Genomic DNA, 26,566 nt, shown 5'->3' with positions numbered 1-26,566 from the left:
CAAAATTATTAGCAACTCAGCTATGTGCCTAGAGGCTACAGAATATGTACCCCTAAAAGTAGTACTTTGGAGGTGTTACAGACAGCACATAGGTAAATTGTTACAGGTAAGCACATAGGTAAATAGTTTGTTCGCCCTATAACTATGATGGCAGAGTTTCCTGAACTGCAATACTTCTTGGATTTCTGTATCAGAGAAGATAATGATTCCCAAGTGGTATGAATAACAGCAACCTAACTGATGCTAATAAATCAATACTGATTTAAACCAGTTGAGAATCAAAGGCTTCAACATATGCAAAACAGATAAATTATGCCTTTTCCAAAAACCATGTACATTATTTATAGAGCAAAAAAGATATTTTGGACAAGCAGTTTCCTTTGAAAGGTATTTCAACATTGCCTTTTCTCACAAGAATTCTTGTATTCACACTGGGATCTCTTGGCACATCTGTATGGGCACACAACTCCAAACGTGCTTTAAAACTTTTTGCTCAGCTTGCTTATTGACAGTTTTGACAAAAAGGATTCACTTGGTAGCAGAAAAGGCATAAGCCATACATTACAATAAGCCATGAAACAAAGTCTCCTGAAGGTTTATTTTTACACTTAGATTTACCCATTAAGTCCTTGACATTAAGAAAGAAAAATGAGCAAAAACAAATGAGCACAGATGTTAATGCAAGTTTAGATTCATTCTCACTTTTACATCTGCACCCAAAGGACTTTTTCTATGGTAATTTCTTATTTTTAAATAAGAAGCTAAAATTATGAAGGTTTCTTTATGATCTTTAACATAAATATGTGTAACATTTTTTTCCATGTCTTTATTGCTGTCTTATCTGATGAAGAGGGTGTGGTGGTGCTAAACCAAAATCCTCACCAATCTGCAACCACCTCCTCATGAAAACAGAGCTGTGCTCTCATAATAACAACCCACAAGACATCCTCCTCTATGCAGAGAGAATATTATCAACATGAAAAAGAACTGTTTCTAGGCAAATAAGTTACAATGCTTTTTCTTACTAAAACTTCAGCGCAACTTGTGAACACACATTCACATATGACTTCTACCACCATAAAAATGCTTGAGGCAAACGTTTTGTGGAGCTGTGACACAACAGTTTGAATTGTCAGGTGTTCATCATATAGACTTAAAGCAGAATATGTCAGCTAGCAAAGGATGTGCTAGAAATGTGTGCCATCTGCACAAAAACTCTATTTGGTTCACTGAACATTTTTCCCTCCTACTTTTAAGAATAGATAGAAAATGGAGGGAGAAAATATGATGACTGAACTGTTCTACACCTAACAATGAAGATGGTAAGAATATTAAGGCTGATTAGATATCTACTCTCACTTGAAATTAAAAAAAAACCAACTTTTTTCCAAGAACAAAGTTACATGGCTTTAATTACTGGGCTAAACAATTTCTGTTACTTTACGAGACTCTGTTCAAATCACATACATAATCATAAGAAAAACATATGTCAAGACACATCAAGGAATTTCCAAGGCAAGTAAGGATATTTCATGTCAGCATAAGCTGCTCTGCTAAACATTAAAAAGATAAGCAAACTATTTTAATAAAATGGCAGTGAGCTCTAGTGGGATCTGAACCCACAACAACCACCACATTACTACTCTTGCCAACTTTAGGCAAAAGCCCTGGCTGGAAGCCCTTATTCTTCCCAGAATTTTTAGATAGAGGGACGAGTAATCATGTGCATGTGTGTATGAAAAGTTTGCTGAGATGATGGGCTAGCCACAATGCCAAAATCAAGGTCATCAAAGACATTGCTTATGGAAAGGGTCACTTTGCTAGGAACAGCCCAATTACATACAATGACTATTCCTCATGTCAGAGCAGTTTGCCACTCTGCTTTCATCTGCCAGCCAACAAATGCCTATAGAGGAATGCTGCAGCTCTCAAGGGAATATATGACTCAATGTATGTATCTTGGAATGGATTCTGTAGGCAGCCTGGCCTCTGTTCTGAGGTACTGGAGAAGATAATTCCACAAAAGGACAATTTCGAGACCACAAAAATTTAAACCATAGCCTTGATATTACAAGTATTCTAGTTGATTTCAGCTGTTACAACAGAAATAACCAGTTATTATGCACAAATGTCTCACTGACCAAGTTTTAGAATTTTTTTCCTCCCTTCTCCCTCAGCTCTGTTTATCCCATAACTCTTTAAAGGAAAACACAAATGTAGGTTATTGAACAAAGACAAAGGTCTAGAATTCTCTACCTCTCAGCACTGCAGCACAGATAGACTCTTCTTTACTCTGACTCTGACCTGAGTCATCTGACTCCTGTGAAACAGCTCAAATCAAACTGGAGCACATTAACGAGTCAGATAAGATAACAATAATTTAAAAAGTATTTAACAGCATTTAAATAAACTAATTATTAAAACTGTGTTTTCCTGAGCTAGTAGAAATCAGTTTAGCAACAAGATCTTTTCTGCTACAAATAGAGAGCTATCAGTTTGGGCTATCAGAAATCACACAGGATTTTTTAATGGCAGTTTTTAGCACAGGTAAACACTATCCTAAATTCCATTCCAAATCCTTTATTTTATACTTTTAGGTTATCTACTAAAATTCTAAAACCAGTAAAGAAAATAATTCTCCTTTGCCATTCACTTGTTCTTAACTCTCAACATTAAGAAGTTGCAATAGGTGATCAGTAGAAGCTCCTCAGGAGGTCATTCATTATAAAAAATCTTCTGATCACTGAGGCTGAATACCAAGACCAGGTGCAGAATTTTGATCCCCAAGCTACTGAGCTACAGTAAGAGTTGGCACAATTCCCTCTGGAAGCAAGGTCAGATGCATGCAAATCCCAGGGTCTGAAGACATATGGAAGACACCAGACTGTAAGACAAAACAGAAATCTCTGCACTGAATTCTTTCTCAATCAGCACATGAAGGTCTCATTAATAAAGCAGTGTTGTAATTCATCACTATGAGAAATAAGCATTTTAATACTTCCTGCATGATTTGGGGAAATGTGTATAAAATTTGTCTGTTTGATTCATGGTATGGAATGCTACAACTCCTATAGGTTTGGATACCACCATAAATATCTATCTACCTTTGCTGACCAGAACTCTATCACATTTTTCCTTGGAAAAATATTAGTGGAAACCAGCAAATTCAATTACTTGGTTTTGTCTACAAAATAGGAATACTACAAAATCAAACTAGAAGTATTATCTTGCCTTTGTAGCAAAGAGAAGATAGAGGGTATAAATATACAAATTTCAGCTTAAAGAGGGAAAGATGCTGGTAGAACATTTAATGGACTCTAAGAAACTACTGAAAGATGTAGCCCGGATAAAAGATGAGTATGTTTAGCCAAAGACTCTCTAGCTCAAGGGCAAACCAGAAAGACACAGGACTATGTTCCAGATGCAATTCAGGGGGATTAAAACACTTAAAGAAGGTAAAACTTCCAGGGTGTGTTATTTTAACACAGATAATTAATGTAGTGTGTCACACTGTTACAGTAAAAGACAATGCTGGCTTTAGAATCCCTAGGACTGTTTTTGGGCATGCTCTCATATCTGTCATGGTACCCCTGAGGATTCTGGGAAATTGTTTTTAAGCTGAAGTGTGATCTTGAGATAGCTCCCAGTTGCCTTAGGCAGTTCAACAGTGGATTCAAGCACAGGGGAGAGTGCTAAAACACGAAACCTTCTTTCAAGTGCTCCTGAGATTCCAGCCTTAGGGCAGTAACCACATTCCATTTAGTTTCCAAAGCATGTTGGATCCGAGCAGTGCAGCCCAAAACTTCAGTATGGTGAGCAATCAGCTAGGGAGGGTAACCAGATCCCCAACAAACACTACTCAGATTCTCATTTTAAATCGTTCATAATTCCAGTTTACATCATATCAGGACAAAAGAGTCTTTTACAAAATGCTAACCTCAAATCCCTTTTGATGAAATACAAGAACAGTGGTAAGCCAGAGAGAGGATTTTTCAGTGATAGCAAAAGATCTGTCTCATCACTTGAAACTTGAAACTACTACTTTCTATTTGTGATCATATTCTGATGTTACAGCTCAACTCCAAACCTGCATTAGCAGTATATATAAGAAGCATAACCAAGCAGCTACGGATTAAGAAACAGTAAACTTAAGGATACCCACACATCTCAATGAAAGAACATCTACCAATTCATTGGTAGAACATCTACAAGTTCATTGGCACCTGCTGCCTTCAAATACCAATAAGTCTGCAACAATAAATCCTTTACAGTCAGAGGTACTTGGGAGTTTATGAAAATCAGATTTACTATAGTATGAGTTTTGTTTAATTCTTTATGCAAGTTTTCTGCTTCCTCAAATATTTATTGTAATAATTCTGACAAATATTCAGATTTTAAAAAATTTGTTGCACAAAGTTTCTATTATTTTGGGACATTTGTTTAAAATGTCAATCTGAATGTGAAGCATTTAGTTTATATATTTTTTTCCCAGACTAAACATTTCAAAAAAAAAAAAAAAAAAAAAGAAAAGAAAAAAAAAGAAAAAGAAAAAAAAAAAGTAACAGAATTCAAAAAAACCAGCCAATGACTACCTGAAATAATGTCAAGTTGAGAGAAGAAAACAAACTCCCTTGTTCATAGAACTTGTAATTTCTTCCACTAATCAATGAAGATTTTATTATTTTCCTCAAGTAAGGATTTTGACCAAATCCTATATTCAATTCAAACCACGGCTACCATGTAGCTCACATAACACATAGCAAGTCACAAAGATATGCAGCAAGTGTTGAATCTTCAGTGGAAAATCTAGTGGCTAACCATGCAAGCAAATTATTTAACGTTTTGCTCAGGAATCATTGCATTTCCAACTCCAGAGTGGTTAACATCTGCGTGTCATTTCAGGAACACATAGTTATGGTCAGGACATCCAGAGTCTGTATCCCCTTAAGCAAAAGTGTGGAAGTTAAGGAAGGCACTTGACTCAACCAGACCACTAAATTTTCCTTCCTCTGTAAATGATCTGAGGTAATTTCAACAACCAGAGCAGGAAAATTTATCCTCAGCTAAATGAATCATGAGTCTACAGAATGCTTAAATTCAGAAAAAGACTGAGAGTAGAAATGTGGAAATTGAAAAAACACTGAAGAAACGCAACCACAGGAAAAATAAATCTAGCATTAGATGTCTTTAAAGAGTTATCATGCATAGGGACCAAGGTGAAAAGCAATATTCCCCTCTGTTTGTGAGAACAGCAATAGTATTTCCAGTGGCTTATTAAAAGACCACTGAGTTGCTCACAGTCTTTTCCATTAGGAAGATACAGAGAAAGAAAGACCCTGTAAGATAGAAAAGATCATGAAGACGCACACAAAAGCAGAATAAATCCCACAGGATAGGAATAATTATAGAATGTGGAAAATACAACCTGTTTGTAGCAAATTAGGATGGCATATCTAGGCACAAATGGCATGCAGTAATTTAAATACTCCCCAGAAAACACTTCACAGCAGAAATGCATTGTGGAATAATCCATCTTTGGATATAAATGTTATTCATGTTTTGACATACTAGGTCATACTAGTAAAGCACCCCTTTAAAAACTGAATGTCGTAATGTCTTACATGGCAGAAAACACTTTTAGCAACTTTCCTTATGGTCAATAAAAGATGTATCAAAGATAATTTACTTCTGTGTTTGCAGAGGCATGGCAAAAGTAAACAAAGGATTGAAGTGTAAGAGGCTCTGGTAAAGCTGTGAGTGACACACAGCCTGTAACAGCCTTTGTACAACTCCCCTGCACCAATCACTATTTCAGTAGCTCTGGGTCAGTGGATAGATTACTTTATGCAAGAAGTCTTCTCCCCACTGGTGGAACTTCTCTGAAGCTGTAAACAGGGTGATCCACATGGTCCATGAATGGCATTGCAGGATCTTCTCTCACATAATTTCTAATAATTCTGCATACTTCAGGAGCAAAATCCTCCTCTTAAATCTACAGTCTACTCTTCCTGTAGCTATGAACATAAACTGAAGTTTGCTGTGCACAGAACATCAAAGTGAGGTCTCCAAATTTGAGAGAGTAGCTTGGTTCTTTGAAAATTCTTCCCAAAAGTTAGTACCAAAGAATCCGCAGTTGAGTACTTGTTCCTCATCTAGCCATTTTATTTTGTTAACTTCTAAGACACAAATGCAGTTATAAAATATCACAACATATGATAAATCAGAACATGGCATCATACAATTATAAAAAAATCTAAAGGAGACAAAACTTGGCATGATTTATACTTAGAGAGGAGGTTACTACTAAGATGTTCTGCAGTGTTCAATGGTGTTCTGTGGCAGCATAGAGATTTCCATGAATCAGTAGATTTCCTCAGGAAAGTGTGCATGTCATTATTAATCTCATGGACAAAATCTGACAACATATTGTTTACAACCAGGACCAAATTGCTAATGCTGCAATTTTCAAAGAGATTTTTGAAACTTAATTCCACTGAAATATGAGCATGCAGTTCAGGTTAAGTTTTCAAATATGTCTCACTATGAGTCTCCTAATCCCAAAGCACACCATAATTCCTTTTTCCAAGACAGGCTTTATTATTATATCACCTTTCTCATAGAGCTCTTCCATCGCGCTCCAGGTTTCAGCTCGGACCTCTCGATTGCTTTTACCTGGAACTTGTGCATCAGGCCAATGAATCAAATAAAGATCTAAAAAAGAAACAGAGACAAACTGCTTATTAAAGTGTCCAAAAAATAAATATATCAAACCACACGAGATAACATTTTCCCTCCACAGTGGCCCCTAACACATTATCATCATAATAGCTCCAATTACTACCCAGTGATCATTACTGGATGTACTCAGTTAGTTGTAATAAATGAATTCTATAACATCACATCAACAGCTAAGGGTAGCAGAACTTGCACATGTTTCACATGTTTAGGTCACTGTAATCAGAATTTCATGGTCACATATGCAGTTAATAAACTTTCCACACATAACAAGCCCTATTTAAATCAAAAGGATTTTGCTCACTGGAATTATGAGTGGACTACTACTTATTAAGTGCTGCAAGTTGTCCATTTCACAGAAGATAAATATGTTTGACAGTTCTGCAGATATTTTATACAGCCTCAGCAGTGGGTTTGTCTTCTTCCTTTCTAAAGAATACTTTCACTTACGGATTTCTGTTGAAAACTAGAGCGCATTCTTTATGCAGAATTTTTGTCTCAGTTTCATGTCAGCCTTTGTGATTTTTTAAAAGAATTTTTTAAATAATATTTTAAAGGAAGAAAATAATGCTTTATTACATTTTTTGGAATGTTAGCACGATTTCAAACACAATTAAGATTTACTGCTGATGAAATTATCATATAATCATAGAACCTTTTCCTAACTTCCAACCTAAACCTTCCCTGACACTGCTCCCATGCTATCCCTTGGGTCACTGGTCACCAGAGAGGAGGGACCAGTGCTGCCCCTGCACTGCCCCTCGTGAGGAGGCTCTTTGTGTGCTGTGCTCCTGCAAGAGAAGCCTGTCCTTCCATTGAAAAAGGAAGCACTTCCAACATAAATTGAGGAAATGTACATGTACTGGACTCAGGAGTTCCAAATCAGATTTAAATTTAAAAAATGACAGATCTTTAACTCCTTTCCAAGCTTGTAGACACTGCTAGACGTTCTGAAGGAGAAATTTAGAGATACTTGGAAAACAATTACATTTTTATTCAAATTCTAACTGCAGATTAAACAGGTAACTGCAGGTATCCCAGTCAAACAGGTTTTGGTCTTTGCTGCATATATTAGTCTGATGAAAAACTGGAAGAGAAAATAAATAGATGATTGAGATGTGTACCTTTTTGTGTGTGTGTGTGTTTCATAATATTCCTTTTCTGGCAGTTCGAATAGAGTTAAGAAATAAAAAAAAAAAAAAAAAAAAAAACCAAAAAAAACTTGTTTGCAATGAGAAGAATGTTTTGTTCTTTGAATACATCACACCATTCATTTACAGCACTTCTTTGTGAAAATACAGATCCTCTGCTTTGGGAATTGTGAAAAAATGGAGGGGCAAAAAAAAAGGAAAAAAGTTCCTTTTATTTACAAATTAAGGACTACACTAATGCTTATTGTATCCATGGGCTGGTACATTAGCTCTCCCCCTCTAAAAATACAAATTCAACCTTGATTTGAGATGAAAATGTAACATGAAATTTATTATAATACACCAGCTCCAATTTTGGTACCTCATTGCAACAAGCATGTGCTTTACTTACCTTAAGAATCTAATGAGAACAGTACAGATTTCTGTACAGTAAAATACATTAGAGATGGAGCAAGGAAAACATTATTTGCATGTGTCACAAAATCCACAAGCTATATTTGCACTTCCTGATTTCAATAACCCATTTAAATACAATTTCAAACTCTTGGACTTTTAAATACAATAGCTCAGAGAAGCCAATAATCACTCATATATAATCATCTGCAGCATCTGGTTTTGCATCACATTGCAAAGTTGCTTGCTCTTTCCCCTTTTATCCATAAGATCCACTTCCAATTCCACATGCAATCTTATTGATCACCAATTTATCAATTATTACTTCTTCACTAATTTCTCTGAGAAATGAAGTTGTATTTATTAAAAGTAAATACCAATATATGGTATTGGAATAAACACCAATTCTGTGACATTTAACTGAAAACTAGTATTGGGATATTGATTAAAGGATTTGGTGAAGTTATGTTCAAAACTCAGGACTACTCACATTCTGTTGCCAATAAAATTTTCACCGGTTTACATTAGACATAAACACAAAGGATTAGCTTTAGGAATTGCAAATATCAAGTGCTCATTTTGATCCAAAATTATATATGCTACTGGGGCTCCTTACTGCATAGAAACTGCCATGTTTGTATTTCAACTTTTCTGCTTGTATAAAGCAAGTGTCATACATAAGTAGATATTAGTTACTGGGATCTGATACCTACCTCCCAGAAAAATAGAAGAATTATATATTTTTAATTGCTGCTTGCTATGTTCTCTAAACCAGACTAATAAGAACTGCTTAACTATGCAATAAAATGTCATTTAGCAAAAATTTTCAAACTTCAGCAGAATTTCACTGCCAGTTACTTCTCCAAAAGCCTGACTACTCAGTTAGACACCACAGCTTGCAAATGGGCACAGAAATAGTTACATCATGGATTTCCACAGACACAGATACATTGTACTCAGCTCAGGAAACTGAAACATTCTCCAAAGAAAGACTTTTAAGAGATTTGATAACTGAAAGATCTCTGGCTTTGGACACCCAAAAATTGCAACACATCCCCTTTCTCTGTATTAGTGTCTGAGGCCTCTAAAGTAAACAAGATGAGCTGTTGGTCCTTTATTGTAGAAAGATTTTGTTACCACGTACACCGTGCCCATATCATTCCATTATGTTTATTTCAATTTAGGCTTTTTCCTTCAAATAAAGATTACTTCACATTTCAAAATATTGGCACTTAGGGCTAGAAAGCATCTACTGGAGCACCAAGTACAGTCTTCCTGACTGCAAGAAGTGTTCATGAAAGATGTGAGGCAAAGATGCCTTATCTCATAGACAAAGAGTAGAACAGTCCTTCTGCCAGTCCTGATTAAAGCATCCCAGCACAGCCAGGACCTTACTTCTACAGCAGCTCTTAGAAAACTTTCCATCATACCTGCAGGCCAATAAAAACAGCAAGCACCTCACAAACCAAAGCCCATGATTTCATCTTTATTTGTACACACATTCACACCCTACACCCACACACACATTTTCTTTTGCTTGAAATATTTTCCCTCCTGGGGTATTATAAGAAGACAAACACTCTTAAATTCCTTTTAGAGGCAAGAAATTAGTTTTAAATCATTGACTGAAATAGCTTAAAGTTCTAATAACCAAGAAGTATAACTATCACTGGAGGTTTTTAAGAACTGACTACATTTTTCTTGAGAACAAGGTTGCGCCTCGTAGCATGGGAAAGATTAATCAGTATCTTGAGATGCCTTCCAACAATATATTTTTAAAAAATATTTTTAAATCAAAAAAATCCACCTTGATTCACAGTATCAAGATGCACTTGAGAAAGAAGAAAAAAACCTCCAAACATTCACAATCCGCTTTTGTATTTAAGAGCTTTTTAAAACATGCTTTGCGGAGAGTCAGGCTGTGATGGTGCAGCAGTGAGCAGTGAGCCTGAAGGTCATTAAATGTCAATGCACAGTGGTGCAGGAAAACTAAAACTAACACTTGAGTTGTTTTTCACACGGACATTTAAAATAGAATGGCTTATTGCTTCTTAGTGGTTGCAGCACCTACAATCAACACACTTCCTCTTAACTGAAAAGTACCAGGCCATTTTACACATTTAAAAGCCAACATGATGTTGATGTGGAAATAAAAGTTGGCAATTCTATGCAAACGCCTAATAAGGTATTCTAAAAAAAGTCAAATTTGATTGAAACAAGCCTAGTCGTATGAAAAACAAGCCTGGCTTTCTATCAAAGCCTAAAAGCAAAAGTATATTCTGCAATGTTTCCCAGCTGTCTTAATGCTGGGAATCATATTTCCTTGCTTTTCTCAACAGTCACTGTACTTAATATTGATATGATGTATTTTTCTTTCTCACTCAATCCTTTTTGTTTTGTTTTGTGTTTCCTCCTATTGAACAAGGATCAATGTGAAACAATCTGCAAAGTGTTTTGAAGCAATACAGAATCTGAATTATGATAAGACATTCATTTCATGTGATTGATCTATTACAGTGAAGATGCTGATAGTGCATTTGTCCAGCTCCAGTTGGGGATTTGTGACAGGGCAGATTTGCCTGAATGGGAAAAACTCAGAACAGTCAAAAGGAAAATAAAATTGTTTATGAATTCAGTGACCCACAAATGAGCATTCAAGAAGTTACTTTAGAGGTTGGATCTAAATCCCAAGGAATGTATTCAGCTACTGCCAAACCTGTAAAATCTGCTGCCATTCCATATTGGTTTACTGTGACTGCTAGTTGAGGATCACATTTAGAAAATGCAAGGAGCAGAGTATCTGTTACAACCACTGCCCACAAATAATTCAGATTTCCATCATGTCACGGATATATAATCTACCAGCTCAAATAAAAATCCTGCAACACTGCTCTCCTAGTACCATTTGTCTAAAAAGTGTTCACTGAAAAGGCTTCTTAACAAGTATTTTGTATGGCGCACTTTTTCTTTTAAAAAGCTGTGACTACTTTTAACAGCTCACATTCCATATACTGATAATGCACAGATTTATTAATTCCTGCTAGATTATTTCTCAGATTTCTTATTCAGTCTTTATGAATGAACTGGGTAACTCATAAGGACCCTCAAGAAAATTAACATGAACGAAGACCTTAGCTGCACACTTAGCTGCCAGGGCTCCTGTAGCTTTTCTTTTTTGCACTCTTCTGAATTAATAACTTTCCCTCCACCATCACCACATCTGTGATGATCTAACATCACAGATACATTCTTTAGGATCTTTCAGTTTTATTTACAAACTGTGTACCTCTACAGAAGATGTGAACCCTCACACATCTGGTTAATACCATAGAATGAAATCAGGGAATTCTAATTTATTCTGATCACCATCAATTTAGGTCACTATGGCAGACTAAGTGGTTCAGGAACAGCTTTATAAATTTTTGAGACATCTCTACATCAGTGAAAGAAAGGTGAAGAAGGAGGAAAGATAGCAGAGAGTATTAAAGAACCAAAACAAAAATATAAAAAATGAGGGAAAATCTAGTATGGAGACTAATTGTGCAGGCAGCTGTAACATTCCTAAACTGGTCTTAGTAATATGTGCACAAGAAGTCTCATGTGTCACATGGTGACAGCATTAGCACATTTCTTGCTCTCAGATACTCTTTTTCTTCTTCCAGGCATTTCTTCTTAGCAGAAACTCAGTATTTGTGTGAGCATCTACTCCAGTCTACTACCTGAGATAGTAAGAACAACTTACAGTACTAGAAGGAATCACTGCAAATGACTTCTTGGAAGTGAGTCAAGTTTTCCTCTCATCAACATTCAGCACCAGTGCCAGAGCAAGCAGAAGAAAAAGAAAGCAAACACAAAATATAACAAACAGAAAACAGAGAGGAGGAATAATAATGTTCTCAGTTTAAAGGAGAAAGTCAGGGCTTGAAACTTTGTTTATGAAATTCTTATTGCAGTGTCCTGCATTTGCACAGGACAAAGTGGAATTTTCATTCCTTTGCATTATTCTGTACCTGTGGAGGAAGTTAAGGGATACATTTCCAGAAAGAGTGGAGCCAAAGATGTGCATACAAGTATCTCTAACAGACGGAAAATTTTCCCTGTTCACCTTGTAAAGTACTCAGGCAAAAAAAGGCAGTGAATACAGCACACAGCTGCCATTAATATTATACATTATTAATTCAGTAAAATTCACTTCCTCATTGAAGTTAGTTTATTGCTAAAATAAGCTATACCATGTTTATTTTCAGGTACCTCCTCTTCTATGACCTGTTGCAAAGAATTAATTGGCATCATGACTGCAACTCTGCCTGTCTAATAAGGGTGTAACAATATCACATCTTTGACAACAAGGAGTTTATGATCAGGGTAAATTTATAAATGCAGTGTTAGTTAAGCTTTAATTTTAGTTTTCTCAATTCTTGTAGATATTTCTAACATTTTCTCCAAAGAATATTCCACCAAACAGACCAAATCAAAGGCAGTATTCAGAATTTTAAGAAGTTAAAAGACCCACAAAGTAAGTTTTAGAAAGGACCCCCATTCTTAAGAAAAAGAAAACAGATCACAGAAGAAACCAGGCATCTTTGTTTGACAATATATTATTGTAGTCTATGAATCCTTGTTTCATAGGTTCTGGGTGTTTTCAGCAAAATATAGAAAACTGAGGTAGTTGTTCCTCAAATAATTTAACAAAAAAAAAAAAAAAAAAAAAAAAAAAGCTTTACAAAACATTTGCAGCAAGAAAAAAACTTGTACTCTCAACTGTGTGCATGTGAACTTGCTAGAGAACAAACAGAACAAGAAACCTGCAAAAGTGTAAATAAAGGCAGAATTTGGTTTCTGTGACCCATCTGTACTACATTATTTATTTTCAGAACTCATTCATCTTTGCAAGTACTCCCATGGAAAGCACAACAAATGAGCTACATGTAAAGATTCATACCAAGATATTCAACACCAAGTCTTTCACACGACTCCAAGCAGGCCTTTTTTGTGTTTTCATAGCCATAATCAGTGTGCCAGAGTTTGGTGGTTATCCAGAGGTGCTCTCGTTTCACACCGCTGTCTCTGATGGCCCTTCGCAGGAGGGACTCACAGCCGTATCTCTTTGCCGTGTCGATATGACGAATGCCACATCTCCGCAGGGCATGGAGCACGGCGCCATGGGAATAGCCACCCCGGTGGGAAGTACCTACACACACGAAAGCAGAAGTGAACTGTCAGCAGTGAATTATGAGGGGCAGATCTTATCATTGCTTTCAATTTTTCCTTTTTTGTTTTTTTGATATATCGTCATAAAAACTTCTTATTTAGTTTTCATTTCCTAATAGTAAAAAAAAGGGGAACTGACTGATCTTTAGGCTTGGAAAATACATGAAGTGGGAGAAGTTGGTGCTGATCAGAAGCAACTCCATCAAAATCAAATATCAACAGCATTTAACCGTAAATAAATGATTCAAAGAGCTAGGCTGAAAATCATCAAAGAGAAAACACATACTTAATGGAAAATTACTGTATGTCTCTTCATTTTCATACAAAAACATAACATTTACAGTTGAAAATATTTTTAAAAACCCTCAAGACCTTAACAACTTTTGAAACCATTTACTTTGCAAAAAGCCTATCCTGAAACCTTTACTTCTGTTCAACTGTTGAACTCCTGGTAGCTTGAAATCATTATTGCATTGTACAATCCCAGGCTGGGCCACACTGCAGGTGCCATTCACATAATGTCAAATTCAGCAGTAACCAAAACAATGCCATCCTACAAAAGAGTCACATAATGGACATGCAGGGAGTTTCAGTAACAAAATCCTGTTACTGTCATTGTGTGGGGATTCACTGGACTGTATTTTGCATGTCAAGGGGACGGAAGGAGGAGGAGACTCAGCAGGAAGAGCAACCAGCAGGAGGACTCCAGATAAAGAACTGGTTGAGAGCAAGGAGGATGATGTTTCTACTTACCCTTTCCTGTTAGTTGTTTTTCCTGCCATGAGCCCCTCACCCATTCACCCTCACTCCACACACTTCCCACAAACAGTATTTTCTACAGTTTGTTGGAGGAAATGCTCAGTCAGTTCCAGTCAGCTCCCAAAGTCACCTCCTTCCAAGCTGATGATTAGCACTTAAAGGCCCTCATGCCATAAAAACAGGCAGCACGAAATGGCTCTGTCACCTACTTGGGACACAGCCCTGAACAGGCCACAACAGCAGGGCTTCAGCCACTGCTAAATCTAAATAAATGAATAAAGGACTCCAGGTTAAACTGAAATTCATACCTGCTCTTATCCTCCTCCTTCCCTCCAAACACGGTACTCATTTGTACCCCAATCAGTACCTGCACATTAGGAAATGACCCTGCAGATGCCCCCAGCCTGGCAGGAAAACGACAACTGAAAGCACCAAAGGCTCTTCCTCAGAGCCCCCAACCCTGACAGAGCAACAACACCCAGAGGAGGCTGCAGGACTCTCTCACAGGTTTATAACAGCACACATCGATGAGGAGAACTGAGAAAAGTCCCAGTTGCATGGAAGATGAACCAGGTTTTCCTAAATGCTTATCATTTTTGCTCATTCCTGATCTTAGAAGGAAAGCCAGTGAATGTTGCTCAACACTCAAAGTCACTTAAAGTAAGATATAATATGGTCTGATGTCCCACCCATACGCATCAGGATCACGACATCCTGCTGATCACAAAAGGACAATTTCCACTTTACATTTGAGGCCAACAAAATGTGGAGTAGTGAATTCTTGACTTATCCTCATGGCTTTTAAAGTGATGCAACTATAGTACTACATTCCTACAATTTTCACATGTATATAATAAGTAATTTATTTCCCAAACATGAACAAAGCTTTAATGTTCTAAAAGATAAAACTTAAAATACTTTTTAATAGCCACTAATTATGATTACTAATTGGCTTAATTTCTGAACCAACTTGAAATAAATGCCTTTACAACTTCCTTTATATAATATCAAAATAACTTCAGCTAAGTCACCTTGGTTTTCAAAATAGCTATTTCAAAATTGTCATGAACGTTTAAAAATTTTAGATGACTGCAATGCTACTACACTACAATTATGGGCAAAGAATATATATGCAATTTTACATTATTCAAATCCTAAAGGAATTTTATTACAGAATTATATAACTAGCACAGAAAAATTACTATACTTCTTCACAACAAACCCTTCAGTTTTAATATGCTGGTACTGGTGCAAAATAAATGAGGTTGTAACTATTGTGTCTCTTTCTGGCTGAATGGACATTTCTAAGCACAGAATGAATGGAGTTCATTTAGAGGTCTTGCAAATGGACTCGGACTCTTTTCATGCATAATGGATTTCAGTAAGAACATTTAGGACAAACAACTTTTTTTTTTTTTTTTTTTTTTTTTTAATTTAACCCTTTAAGTTAACAGAAGAAAGTGGTTAAGAAGGAAAAATCAGAATAATTTTGCTATTGTTCCCCATTCAGTGATGGCATGCACACTTGTTACACAAAAAATAAAGAGAGCAAGATCAATCTGGAGGAAATTATCTCAATTTCTATGCCTAAAAATTAACTACAACAGTCCTTGTCCACTACACAGTAATTAAAAAGAAATCAACAATTATTTAATATTACCACTTTGCAAGCCAACTTAATCATGAACAATAGGTTATTAAGTTAATTATGCTACTAATATAACACTTCTAGACTTTAGAAACCACAGAAACTTTTCCTGTATTTACATGTGATTAATGAAGTGACTAGTCAAAGATGCAGAAAGATGACAAAAGTGAAGTGACTGAAATTCTTTTTCTATTAGAAATTCAAACAATGGTATTTGAACACATTAACATTCTTACAGGTTTGGGATTCCCCTTTGCTCAGAGATGTAATTCACACTGTACATATATATGTAAAGACAGAATCTAATCATGCATTTAGAACTAGTGTGAACTTGCACCCTTTCCATCCCCTTCCTAAAAATATTTAATACATTTTTCCCTAGAATTTGCTGATAAGAAATAGGAGTTCTTTTCAAGAAACTATGTCAAATATAAGTAAGTTTGGAAAAGCTTCCTATTTTTTAGCTAATATTTTAACTTGTTTCCTAGAGAAATAGCACTGTTACCTCACTGACTAAACAAAGCCAAATTTGACAGAGTGCAAGACGTGCAAGACAATTACATTCCTACAGATTTTGTGAAAAACTGGTGGTTGTAAGGGGCAAGGATGCTGCAGTGAAAATATGGATAGGTCAGAGGACACTAATCCATGGCAAGTAAGCTAATTGCTTACACTGTTATTTTGTCACAGTTACTCATCACTTTCTTGGTACCCTGATGAACACTGCCATCAAAACTGGAGTGAGAAAATGCTCTGACAACCCATAAAATGATACAAAGATTATTAGAAAGGCAGACTCCTGTTCACAATGCAGCTGCTACAGGGGAAAAAAACCCAACATGACAATCAGCAACACCACCCCCAACCCCTCAAAAACAGAAAATCAGCAACATCTCCACCCCTGACCCCACCAAATATGTAAAACAAGTCACAAACCACCCACTATCCCCCCTCCCAGATTTATGCACAGTCTCAACTCTCAGCCTCAATAACTTTCTGTTCTCCCTCACAAAGCTGTAGAACTACAGAGATCCAAAGCACCAACAGTTTTTCAAAACAGAACCAGGATCTGCTTTCTCTCCCTGCTTTCTCCCTCCCTTTGTGGCAAAGTGTCATGTTCTTTGTGAAATGTGAAACGATTATTCATTTGAATATATAAAAATGTCCAGCGACATTAATAACTTTGGCTACTTGAATTCAGTGGAATAACATTGGAAAAGTTCCTGCTGGTGGAACCCCAGCCAGAATATTTAGAGATCACATCAGAGATTAATGATCTTCTGACATCAGTACTAAATTCAAAGAGTTGACAAAGAAAACACCTGTAAAAATACCATTCCTTGCTGATATTTTTATCTCCAAGTAATCACTTAAAAACTCCCAAAAGCAAAAGCCCAAACATTCTTTTCTTTTACACACTCATTGTGTATATATGGTGTTGTATACCATGCCAGGTTTGAAATACCTGATTCTATTAGTTTTATTTCTACTATTTCAATATTACATCAATCAAATATATCTAATGAATATATTGAATCTTTTGGTGTTTATATAATTTGATTTCCTAATTACTTGATGAGCAAATGTGATGCTAAAACATAAAATGGCCATACATAATGCAAAAGAACATATAACACATTTCAAGGTTAATTGTTAACGCATCCACAAAACCACATTCCTCTTCTATGGAAAGGCTCAAGGACAGACAATCCTCACTTGCTGTCCTTGCTGTCTGTCTTACATCCTCCTTCTGATTTTGTATTCATATGATTCTCTGACAAGCTGACTCCAATTGTTAAATGGCCAAAAAAAAGAGAGTACAATTTCAGAATTATTCATGACCCTGAATAATTCCTCAGGGAGGAAAACCCACTGAATTTCAGGCAAGGGATGGAGCAAAACAAGTTCCCCCTTTAGCAGTAGCAGTTAAATAATTTGATTTTATAAATGCTTTTATTCAAATTAAAAATCACAGTTGTGTCCTAGCCAATCAACAAAGGATCAGAAAGACCTTCTCCATGAACTTTTTTCCTGGGGCCCTTCTTTCTGTTATATTCCCCAACACCATCCCTACTGTTGCTCTCAGACAAGCTGATAAAATCACACAAACTTTCCATTACCACAGCACTAGAATCCAAGTGTTCTCACTGGATTCTAGTGAGAAACAGAAACAGTGAACTATTTGGCATAGTTTTATCCTAACAGGGTCAGTTACTCTGAAAATCCTGTGCAGCATCTGGTGACAAAGTATTCAAGGATCCTCTCTCTTTCTAGAGTGTGAGGCTTCCCTGTGCAGCAGGTGAAACCAAAGTCAACCTCACTATGAAGCTACTACACTCTACAATTTTCATGAGGCAACTAGAGAATATTTCAATGTAACAGATCCAAATTTAATAACAATTACTTCTACAAAATAACTTGGATATTTTATTCAGAGTACAAGACTGGCGCCCAATAAAATAGGGAAGCTGCTCCTTTAGGTAATGAAGCCTATGGAGACAATGGGCTTCTGAAAATACTGGTAGAACACCATCAACAATAATGGACAGACACTAAGCAGACTCCCAGAACAAAAGCAGCACACAGGTTTATCTAAAACTCAGTCATTTAAGGCAAGTTTCTCTTGCCTCTGTAGAAATTTTTTGGATTATGAATAGTTTAAGCTTTTTAGTATGTAAGTTTTACATTCATAATGCTTCTCTTTCTTATTCTTTTGTTTGCTTGTTTGTCTGCTAAATATGATCCATTGCTTAGTGTAAAGGTGTCACTCTGGGACTGTTTTTCCCCTGTGCGACCCAGAACACACTAAGAGAATTCAGTAACAGGAGCAAAAAAAGTAAGCAAGCATGATTTTAAACTCTGCAATTCTACTCAGGCAAGTTTCCACAGGCATCAAGATACAAAATGCAGGAATACAGCCTTGCCTCAAGGCAAGAGGGTAGGAGAGAGCCATTACATGTTTATTATGTATCCAGGGAAAGGGAAGCCAGAATTGCTGGTTTTCTCTCTTCCTGAGAGGAAGGAAGAAATGGCAACGAGCCATTGTTGACAGAAGCACTCTATTCCCTCTGTCCCAAAGAGGCTCTGACTGCAAAGGATAGTCAGATCATCTTCTGCAAAATGACCACATATTTCTGTTCACTGACCCACCATTTATCTCCTCAGAACCTTAGACAGCGAGTAGGTGCAAGAGTAACTTCTCAGAAAGTCTGCAAGTGGCATCTGATATCAGTGGGATGCTACTGCTCTGATATGCCACCAATTCACTAATGTATTTCTGGCAGCACAAAGAACTATCACCCCAAAAATGCAAAAAATTTTTTCTGCAATAGTAAAGAGATTTCCACTGGAAAAGTGCCAGCTATTTAAATTATTCATCGGTAGTAGTCAAATATTTTAATCATGAAGAATCTATCAATAAAATCTGGAAAAAGACCTGTACATTTGGAAGGCAACTATGAATGTGTAATTCATGTAGAAATTTCATAAGCAGAGCAGCAGCACACATTTATTTAAATGCCTTTACAGACAGACTGCCAGATCTTGAAGCCTTTCTTTCACTCCACACTTTCCCACCACCGTGAGAACTATTTCTCATTAACAACCAAATTGGTTTCAGATGCTCTGCTATAAGATGTTACCTTAGAAACCATTTGGTAAAAGACTGTGGCTTCCTTCCATAGAAATCTCAAGCAGTGAAAAGGCAGATTTTCTGGCATAAATCAAATCCAATTTCTAGGGTTCACTAAACCTTTTCTCCACAGAATAATGTTTTGTGACTAGATCTTAGCAGTTAATAGTGCACGAAGAATTGCTGGTGTGAACCAGTTTTAAATTATTTTCATTCTATTCTCTTCTTAACTCAATTGAAATTACTTCCAATACTTACCATACCTTGATAGAACCTTTAACTTTATAACTATTAAGGATATTTACTATGTGCAGCAAATAAACAGACTGAACAAAAATATTATTTTCCTTCCTTTTTAAAACATGTCCTTAGACTACTCCATCTGATAAGGATGATATTAGTTAATCAACATTAGACATTTGGAGATACTTTACAAATGAAACAAATACAACAAATGAGACAAACCCATGACAATTTTTCTCCTCTTCCACAAAAAAGAATGATCAAAAGAAAATAAAATACTAAGCCCATACTCTATACTTAATTAGAACATTATCAAAATCATTCCTGCTGTGAAAGGTTGACTTAAAAATAAATTATATAAATAATTTATAATTACACATAGCCAACATCCAATTATGTAGAGGGACGGCAAATTTAAAATGCACAGTTGAACATGAGACCAATAATTCAAAGCCACTTAAAATACTGTAAAGATAATATTATAGGAAAAAGTTATAAAGAGAACTGTGATTTGTAGTGACTCATAGCCTTACACAATGAAAATGTATGTACAATAATTACCATTGTGATAACCTAATTCAAGCTGAAGGGTAATTTCTGACATCACAGCAGTGCCCTTTACTTGCCAAGTGCACTTGTGAAGGATGACAGATCCTCCATGTGACACTGCGAGGGCTGAGCTCCCGTGTCCCACTGATAACTAATTGTGTTCGTGAGCTCCCGGGACAGCAACAACCCGGCTCCCCTACTGCAAACTAAACTGAGCAATTAACAACACTTCTGGTTAAATGCTTATTTTCCCCCGCATCATCTTAAGAATTTAAAATGCATTTTCTAGAAGCCTCTGAGACAAATAACATCTCCTCCAGCCCCTCCTCTCACACTGCACATCCAGCCTTAGACCTCTCCGCATTAGAATGCAAAGCGCCTCCGTTCAGGCACTAAGAATGACAAACAGACCTTCAAGTTATGAAACTGCTGCAAAGCCACAAAGAGGGCTTTCCCCCCTCTCTCCCTCCTTCCTCTTTAACAAGGATTTTGTATCACTCTCCGTGCTGTACTTTGCATAAACATTAGAACTGAAGAGAGTTCAGGAATTAGTACCTCTCTTCTCCCCATTTGGTGGCATGAGGAACTACTGCAATTCAGGTTACAGCAGCATGTGACATCACCATTCAATGCTGCCAAAACTTTGCTAGCAAGCTCTGGCAAGGAAAACAAGGTATGATGACTAAAATCTGCTCCATGAAGGCTGAAAAATAAAAGCTTAGCTTTCTCTTCCCCCCATCCCTAAAGTTTGGTATAATTTTTTTACACTAAAGAAACATGCTGAAATACAAAAATTATATATACTGGAGCTTGTTTCCATGTTAATTTCGAACTACTTACAAATCATTTGTTCTTCTCTTGGGGAATTAGGCTTGTACCATTTAAAAGTCTTAATGGCAAAGGAAAGTTAAAAGCATAGACACGAAGTGCCTCTGCTTATCCTGGTAGAAGTTTTAATTATTAAACAGTGGGAGAAACCTAAATTTATTTATTACTTAGACTTAGTAAAGGACATCTAAAATACATCTGTACCACATCAGCAATACAGTGATTACCAAAAAAAATCCAGCGTGAGAAAGGAAGTTGTTTTTCTGCAATTAATTTAATCACATTTCATATGCCATAATATAAGGTAAAATCCCCAGGAAACATATAAAAAGGTGACCTCATAGGTTTGTAGGTGTATAAGAGAGCAGAGACAAAGCAGCACCTTCCCTCAGAAAAAAAGGAGAATACTTTTGTACTGTGTAGACATTGATGTAAGCAAAAGTTGGCCCAGCATTTTAACCCAGATGCATTTATTAGTATCCCTTAAAACAACACTTGTATAGCATTCAGTCTTTTTTTAAGGAGTAAAACAGCACCAGGCTGGAAGGAGGTGAAGCTGGAAGAAAGCAAGGAAGGTAGGAGCTCACCAGACTTAGTCAGGCTGGGAGAGGACACTGCTTTGTTCCACTGTCTACAAACACCCAGCTGCCTGGGATATGGCCACATTCCGTACAGGAGAGAAGTTAAATAAATATCTGGAGGCCCTCAAAGATCAAGTACAACTTCTCAAGGTCAGATCTACTGAAAAACTGGATGAATTGAGACAGAAAGATTTATAAAGGTGGCATTTTGTTCATCACAAGAGGCTATTAAGACAAGTTGGTAACCATGGGTGAGAAGCCGAGCCTCAAGAGAATAAAAAAGATGGTTGAGACACAAAACAAAGGGAAGAAATAAACAGCCAATTCTTATTACAGGGTAAGATTAATAGCAGGGAGTGCCATAGGTCTTGGTACCAGGACCACTGTTCCATAAATTTCCGTAAGAACCAAAGCCATGAAGAAACAGGAGTCATGAATTGGAAAAAGAAGGCCGTAACAGTAGAAAATGAAAAGAAGTGAAGGCTTGACTCTACTGCCATTGAATTGAAAAGAAAAATCTCATTTTATTCCAGTCCAGCAGCACTGGGTCTTTTTTTGACCACAGCTAAGTTTAAGAATGAGAATAAGCAACTCTAGGTTTAATAATTAAGAAGTAGGTAACTGGATTAGTAATACATAATGGAATGTTAAAATACTTCCATTCAGCATTAAGATTTAAATTTATGTATCATTTTGATAAAAACAAACAAACAAACAAACCAACACAACACAATCTGATGCAATGAAAGAGGAGCAATCTGATTCTGTGTGTTTTGCCAGGAGGTTTATTTGTTGTGAAAAGAACTGGGAACAATACAAGTCCTGAGTGGTTGCAATGCAAATGATGAGATGTCTTCATGCAATCAGCAAAATAAAGATGTGTCAAAACTTACTTTTATGATTTATTTACTTAGACAAGGGTACAGCAGAGTATCAGGAACGTTATCTGTGAGATACCCTGAAATGAGGACAGAGATATTTTAATGGTTTCCCTTGAGTCTGGAGGAATTGTGTGTTTGTTACCTTCCTCCAGGCTTTGGCTGTTTGACCAGAAGCTGCTCAGAGCAGCACCTGACTGCTTTCCCAGCTACAGTACCTACAATAATGATGCTGGGCATTCTTGAATGACCTTCTGTAAACAACATTATTACTAATGATAAAATACTCAGTGTTTGACCTGAAGAAGGCAAAATGAGTAAAAAGACTTGATTATTTTGTTGATGGCTCTTCCCAAACAAGCATGCAATTAATTTTATTCTTTAATAGGAGGGTATCATTAGAGACTTTTTTATCTCATCAAGCTGTTATTAATTCTAGCTGCCCCAAAGATTATATAGACAGCAATATTACACAAAAAGATTCTATGTATTTTTGGTATCACCAGCACATCTTTTTAAGAAATCACTGGCCACTTGACCAAGCCACCTGAACTTAATTATTACCATCCCTAAAAAAAAAACAAACCCAAACAAAACAACAAATTAAGAAAGAAAAAACCACACACACACAAAACCCCATCCTAATGGGAATAGAACTATCATATAAAGGGGGTGAAGAGAGTTTCAATAGTAAGTATCAAAACAATCCTGAAGTGATGTCAAGCATTCAGCAGATGACCTTGACAAAAGTCCTAACATTTCAGTTACAGGAAGAAAAGCCCCTGTGCTACTGAACTGTAATGCCATAGAGTGGCATTTTCACTCCTCAGACTTAAAAAAAAAGGAAGTGACAACTGTCTATGTGAGATCTTCCTACTTAACAGAAGTAAGCATGAATAGTTCAAATTATGCATTTTTCTTCCAAAACCTGACAAGGATGATACTGTGTACGGCATTTTGAGACGTGATAAATTTTTGAGGATGCTGCTTTAAGTAAGCACCAAGCATTCTGCAGTTAAGGAACTGTAAGAATATAATTTTCTACTACATTACAAAGTCTTACCAACAGATTCTCAGACACATGTAGCTCCTATGGCAAAGTGTAACTACATCTGTAACTTCTAAACAGTGTCACGTTTTATTTCAGTTATTTGCCATGCACTTCTAAAACACTTATCTTATTGGCAAGATAGTGAATGTATCCTTTTTCTAACGCAATCTACAGCCACTGTGAGGTAATGTACTCTCTGGGGCATAGATTTACACTTGAGACAAGTATTAGGGCCAAAATGCCAATTCATTTTAGACTTGAGCCTACTGCAGGAGAAAGCAGCCTTTGTAATGAAAATTGACCATAAACATGCCTGACCCTCTGCACATGAATAATGTTGGCTAACACAACAGTTAGCATTAAAGCATATGAAACATAAAGCTACCAGCAGTTTTCACAATTGTACAATAAACAAAGTGCACATTATCTTTATCTGTTAATTAAAACTTTAGCAATACAACATATTTCTAACAGAAAAATGAGCTGCCTTACAATAATTGCTTGGTGTCTCAGGAAAGTCAGCTTGTTTTACCATTGCTGGTAGACTGGTCTTTTTGCCAGACACAAGACACTAAGAATATGCATCTAAGTAGACAGGAAATTTTGGATGTATACAATCTGGCATGTTATTCCAAGTAACCCTTCAGACTGAACACAAATTCTGCACACTCCATGGCCTTCTGTGGTATACAAATTTGTCTTTCTCACTAGAGATTTTAATGGATCCTTCTCACTGAGAACAGTTTCTCCAAGAGCACAGAGCCCCAGAAAGAGAACAGTAATCTAAGGAAAGACTTAACCTCCTTCTCCCCATATTCCCTTTTCCATCAAACCTTGACCAACTTACTGAACTTCTATACAAATGACAACCTGTGGCATAGAAACCCATTAAAAAAAAAAAAAGGAAACCAAACCAAAAAACCACCCTTACAAATATCTCTTGATTACTGAAGCTTGAACAGGAAGAAGAGATATTTTTGACAGAATGCTATTCCAGGGTGTTGTTGCACTCTCTTGAGTAACATGTTCTGGCCAAGAAACACATTGCCTGTCTTCTAATTCAGCTCTCAGATACTACAAAAGGGGTTCCATCAGTTTGAAGTAACTTGCAAAGCTATCTGAGCTGCCTTGCAGGTGACACAACTGGATAGTTGAAAGCATCTTTATGCATATTCATCATATTTATCTCTCTGAAGCTTTTAGAAAGATTATCTAGCAACAGAGGCAATATCTGTATCTATTAAAGCCGTCTTTGAGGGACCAGATAACAATAAGGTCTGCATATTTAGAGGGGTAAGAAATGACAAACAAATCTTAAATCCTGCAGAAAATGCATCCTCATTTAAGAAAGTCTGCCTCTACATCATATCCAAGTAAATTTTTTGCACTGCAAATATTAGTTAATGCAGTAAGACTGTAACAAAAATAAGCCATTAGTGTGGAAAAGAGAAGTTAAGTGAGAACAGCTACCATAAAGATCCCATTGTGCTGGGCTGCATATCGTAGTATTTATAGCTTGACCACAAATGCAAGTGGGGCAAGTCTTCACCCTTTTTTTTTTTCCTCCCTTCTTTTCTTAAATTCTCACCATTTTGCAGCGTATTTGAAAGGTTTCTTAAAACGACCTGACTGGTTCCTGTCTATTACACAATCCTCCAAGATCTGCAGACTATATAAGGCAATATGTAAAGTGTTACTCTAGCAAGACAAGTAAGCGACATCAAAGAACCAAATCCTGTTCTTGACAACACCACCACTGTAAGTCAAGAGACGTTCTTTGAAAGTTTAAGAGAAGCTCCTGGAAAGCCATACCTGGCAGAAGTTACCAGGCCAGAAAAATCCAAACTTGATTTTCTTGCATGTCACTATCCATTTACTGTGGTATGAGTTCAGGTGTAATAAGAGACTTCTTAGAACTTTCCAATACAGGAAAAGGACAGGGAGCAGCTACTGGGTGGAGAGTACAAAGGAGTCTTTCTGCATGTCTACTTTCTAGTCAGTTTATTCTTCTCATAACCCAAGAAATGTATTACACCCTCCAATAAAAAGGTGGTTCTGTAGACAGTCTGAAGCACAGTTCAGCATATACTGAAACAATGGACATAAGACAACCAAGTCCATTCTCTAAAAAAGACTAGTTACGTTATGTTTTCTTTAATTTGATTTAAAAAAATCTCCAAGAAAAGTAAATTGGCACTAAGTGTTACAGGTTAAAATAATCAACCAAAAAATAAAAGGAAAAAAAATAGTAATTTTTTGAACAACATAAGCCATTTTGCTGACTACATAGTGACTGTGTAAGAGACAGCTGCATCAAATATTCATCATCATCAAGCACCATTCCCTTGTGCCTCACAGATGCCGAGATTCCTACAGAGGATCTCAGTGGAACAGGTGCAGCAAGGTGAATTCTATCAGGAGAGTCTGCTCTACAGGAGAGTCTGCTCCCAGCCTCGTAAGGAAACACACCCAAACCGCGGCACATGGCCCCGGGTCAGGTGGAGGGGAGCGGCGTGCTCCGAACACAACAACAGCGCTGCCCAGCAGGCCGGGCTGGTCCATGTGGCAAAGCACGAAGCGTCACCCGGCAGCACAGGGGCTCTCGGAGGGAGCCCAGCTCGGCTGGAGGCCCCGCTCCGGGCTGCCCTGCGGCGAGTCCGGCTGCGGGCCAAGGGCAGCGCCGAACCGGCCCAGCCGGCCCGGCCGGGCCCCGGGGTGACCCCCGCCCTGCCACAACGCCTCTGGAAGGGGGCGGGCTCTGGGCAGGCTCGCCGCCACTTACCAAGCCCCAGCACCGGGATGCTGTGGCCGCTGGCGACCGGCACCGCGGGGACACCGCCCGGACCGGGCCCGCCCGCCGCTGCCATAACCCGCTGCGGCTCGGGACTACAACTCCCGGCCTCCCCTG

At 37.2% G+C, this 26,566-nt stretch overlaps 1 protein-coding gene across 2 annotated transcripts in view; it reads right to left on the bottom strand.

Moving 5' to 3' along the window:
* Nucleotides 1-26,539, bottom strand: part of LOC310912866 (putative oxidoreductase ZK1290.5) — a 44,542-nt gene extending 18,003 nt beyond the window's left edge. For both annotated transcript variants that reach the window (XM_083867821.1, XM_083867822.1), the window contains exons 1-3: nt 26,441-26,539; nt 13,222-13,470; nt 6,610-6,711 (exon numbers count right to left, since the gene is read on the bottom strand). In XM_083867821.1, coding sequence (XP_083723947.1) covers nt 6,610-6,711; nt 13,222-13,470; nt 26,441-26,525 — 436 coding nt within the window. In that variant the 5' untranslated portion in view covers nt 26,526-26,539. The remainder of the gene's footprint in view (nt 1-6,609; nt 6,712-13,221; nt 13,471-26,440) is intronic.
* Nucleotides 26,540-26,566: the final 27 nt, after the last annotated feature.

Source organism: Zosterops lateralis, assembly GCF_965231275.1.
Source record: "Zosterops lateralis genome assembly, chromosome: 9".
In the NCBI taxonomy this organism is placed as follows: domain Eukaryota; kingdom Metazoa; phylum Chordata; class Aves; order Passeriformes; family Zosteropidae; genus Zosterops; species Zosterops lateralis.
This window is presented reverse-complemented; position numbering and strand designations above follow the sequence as displayed.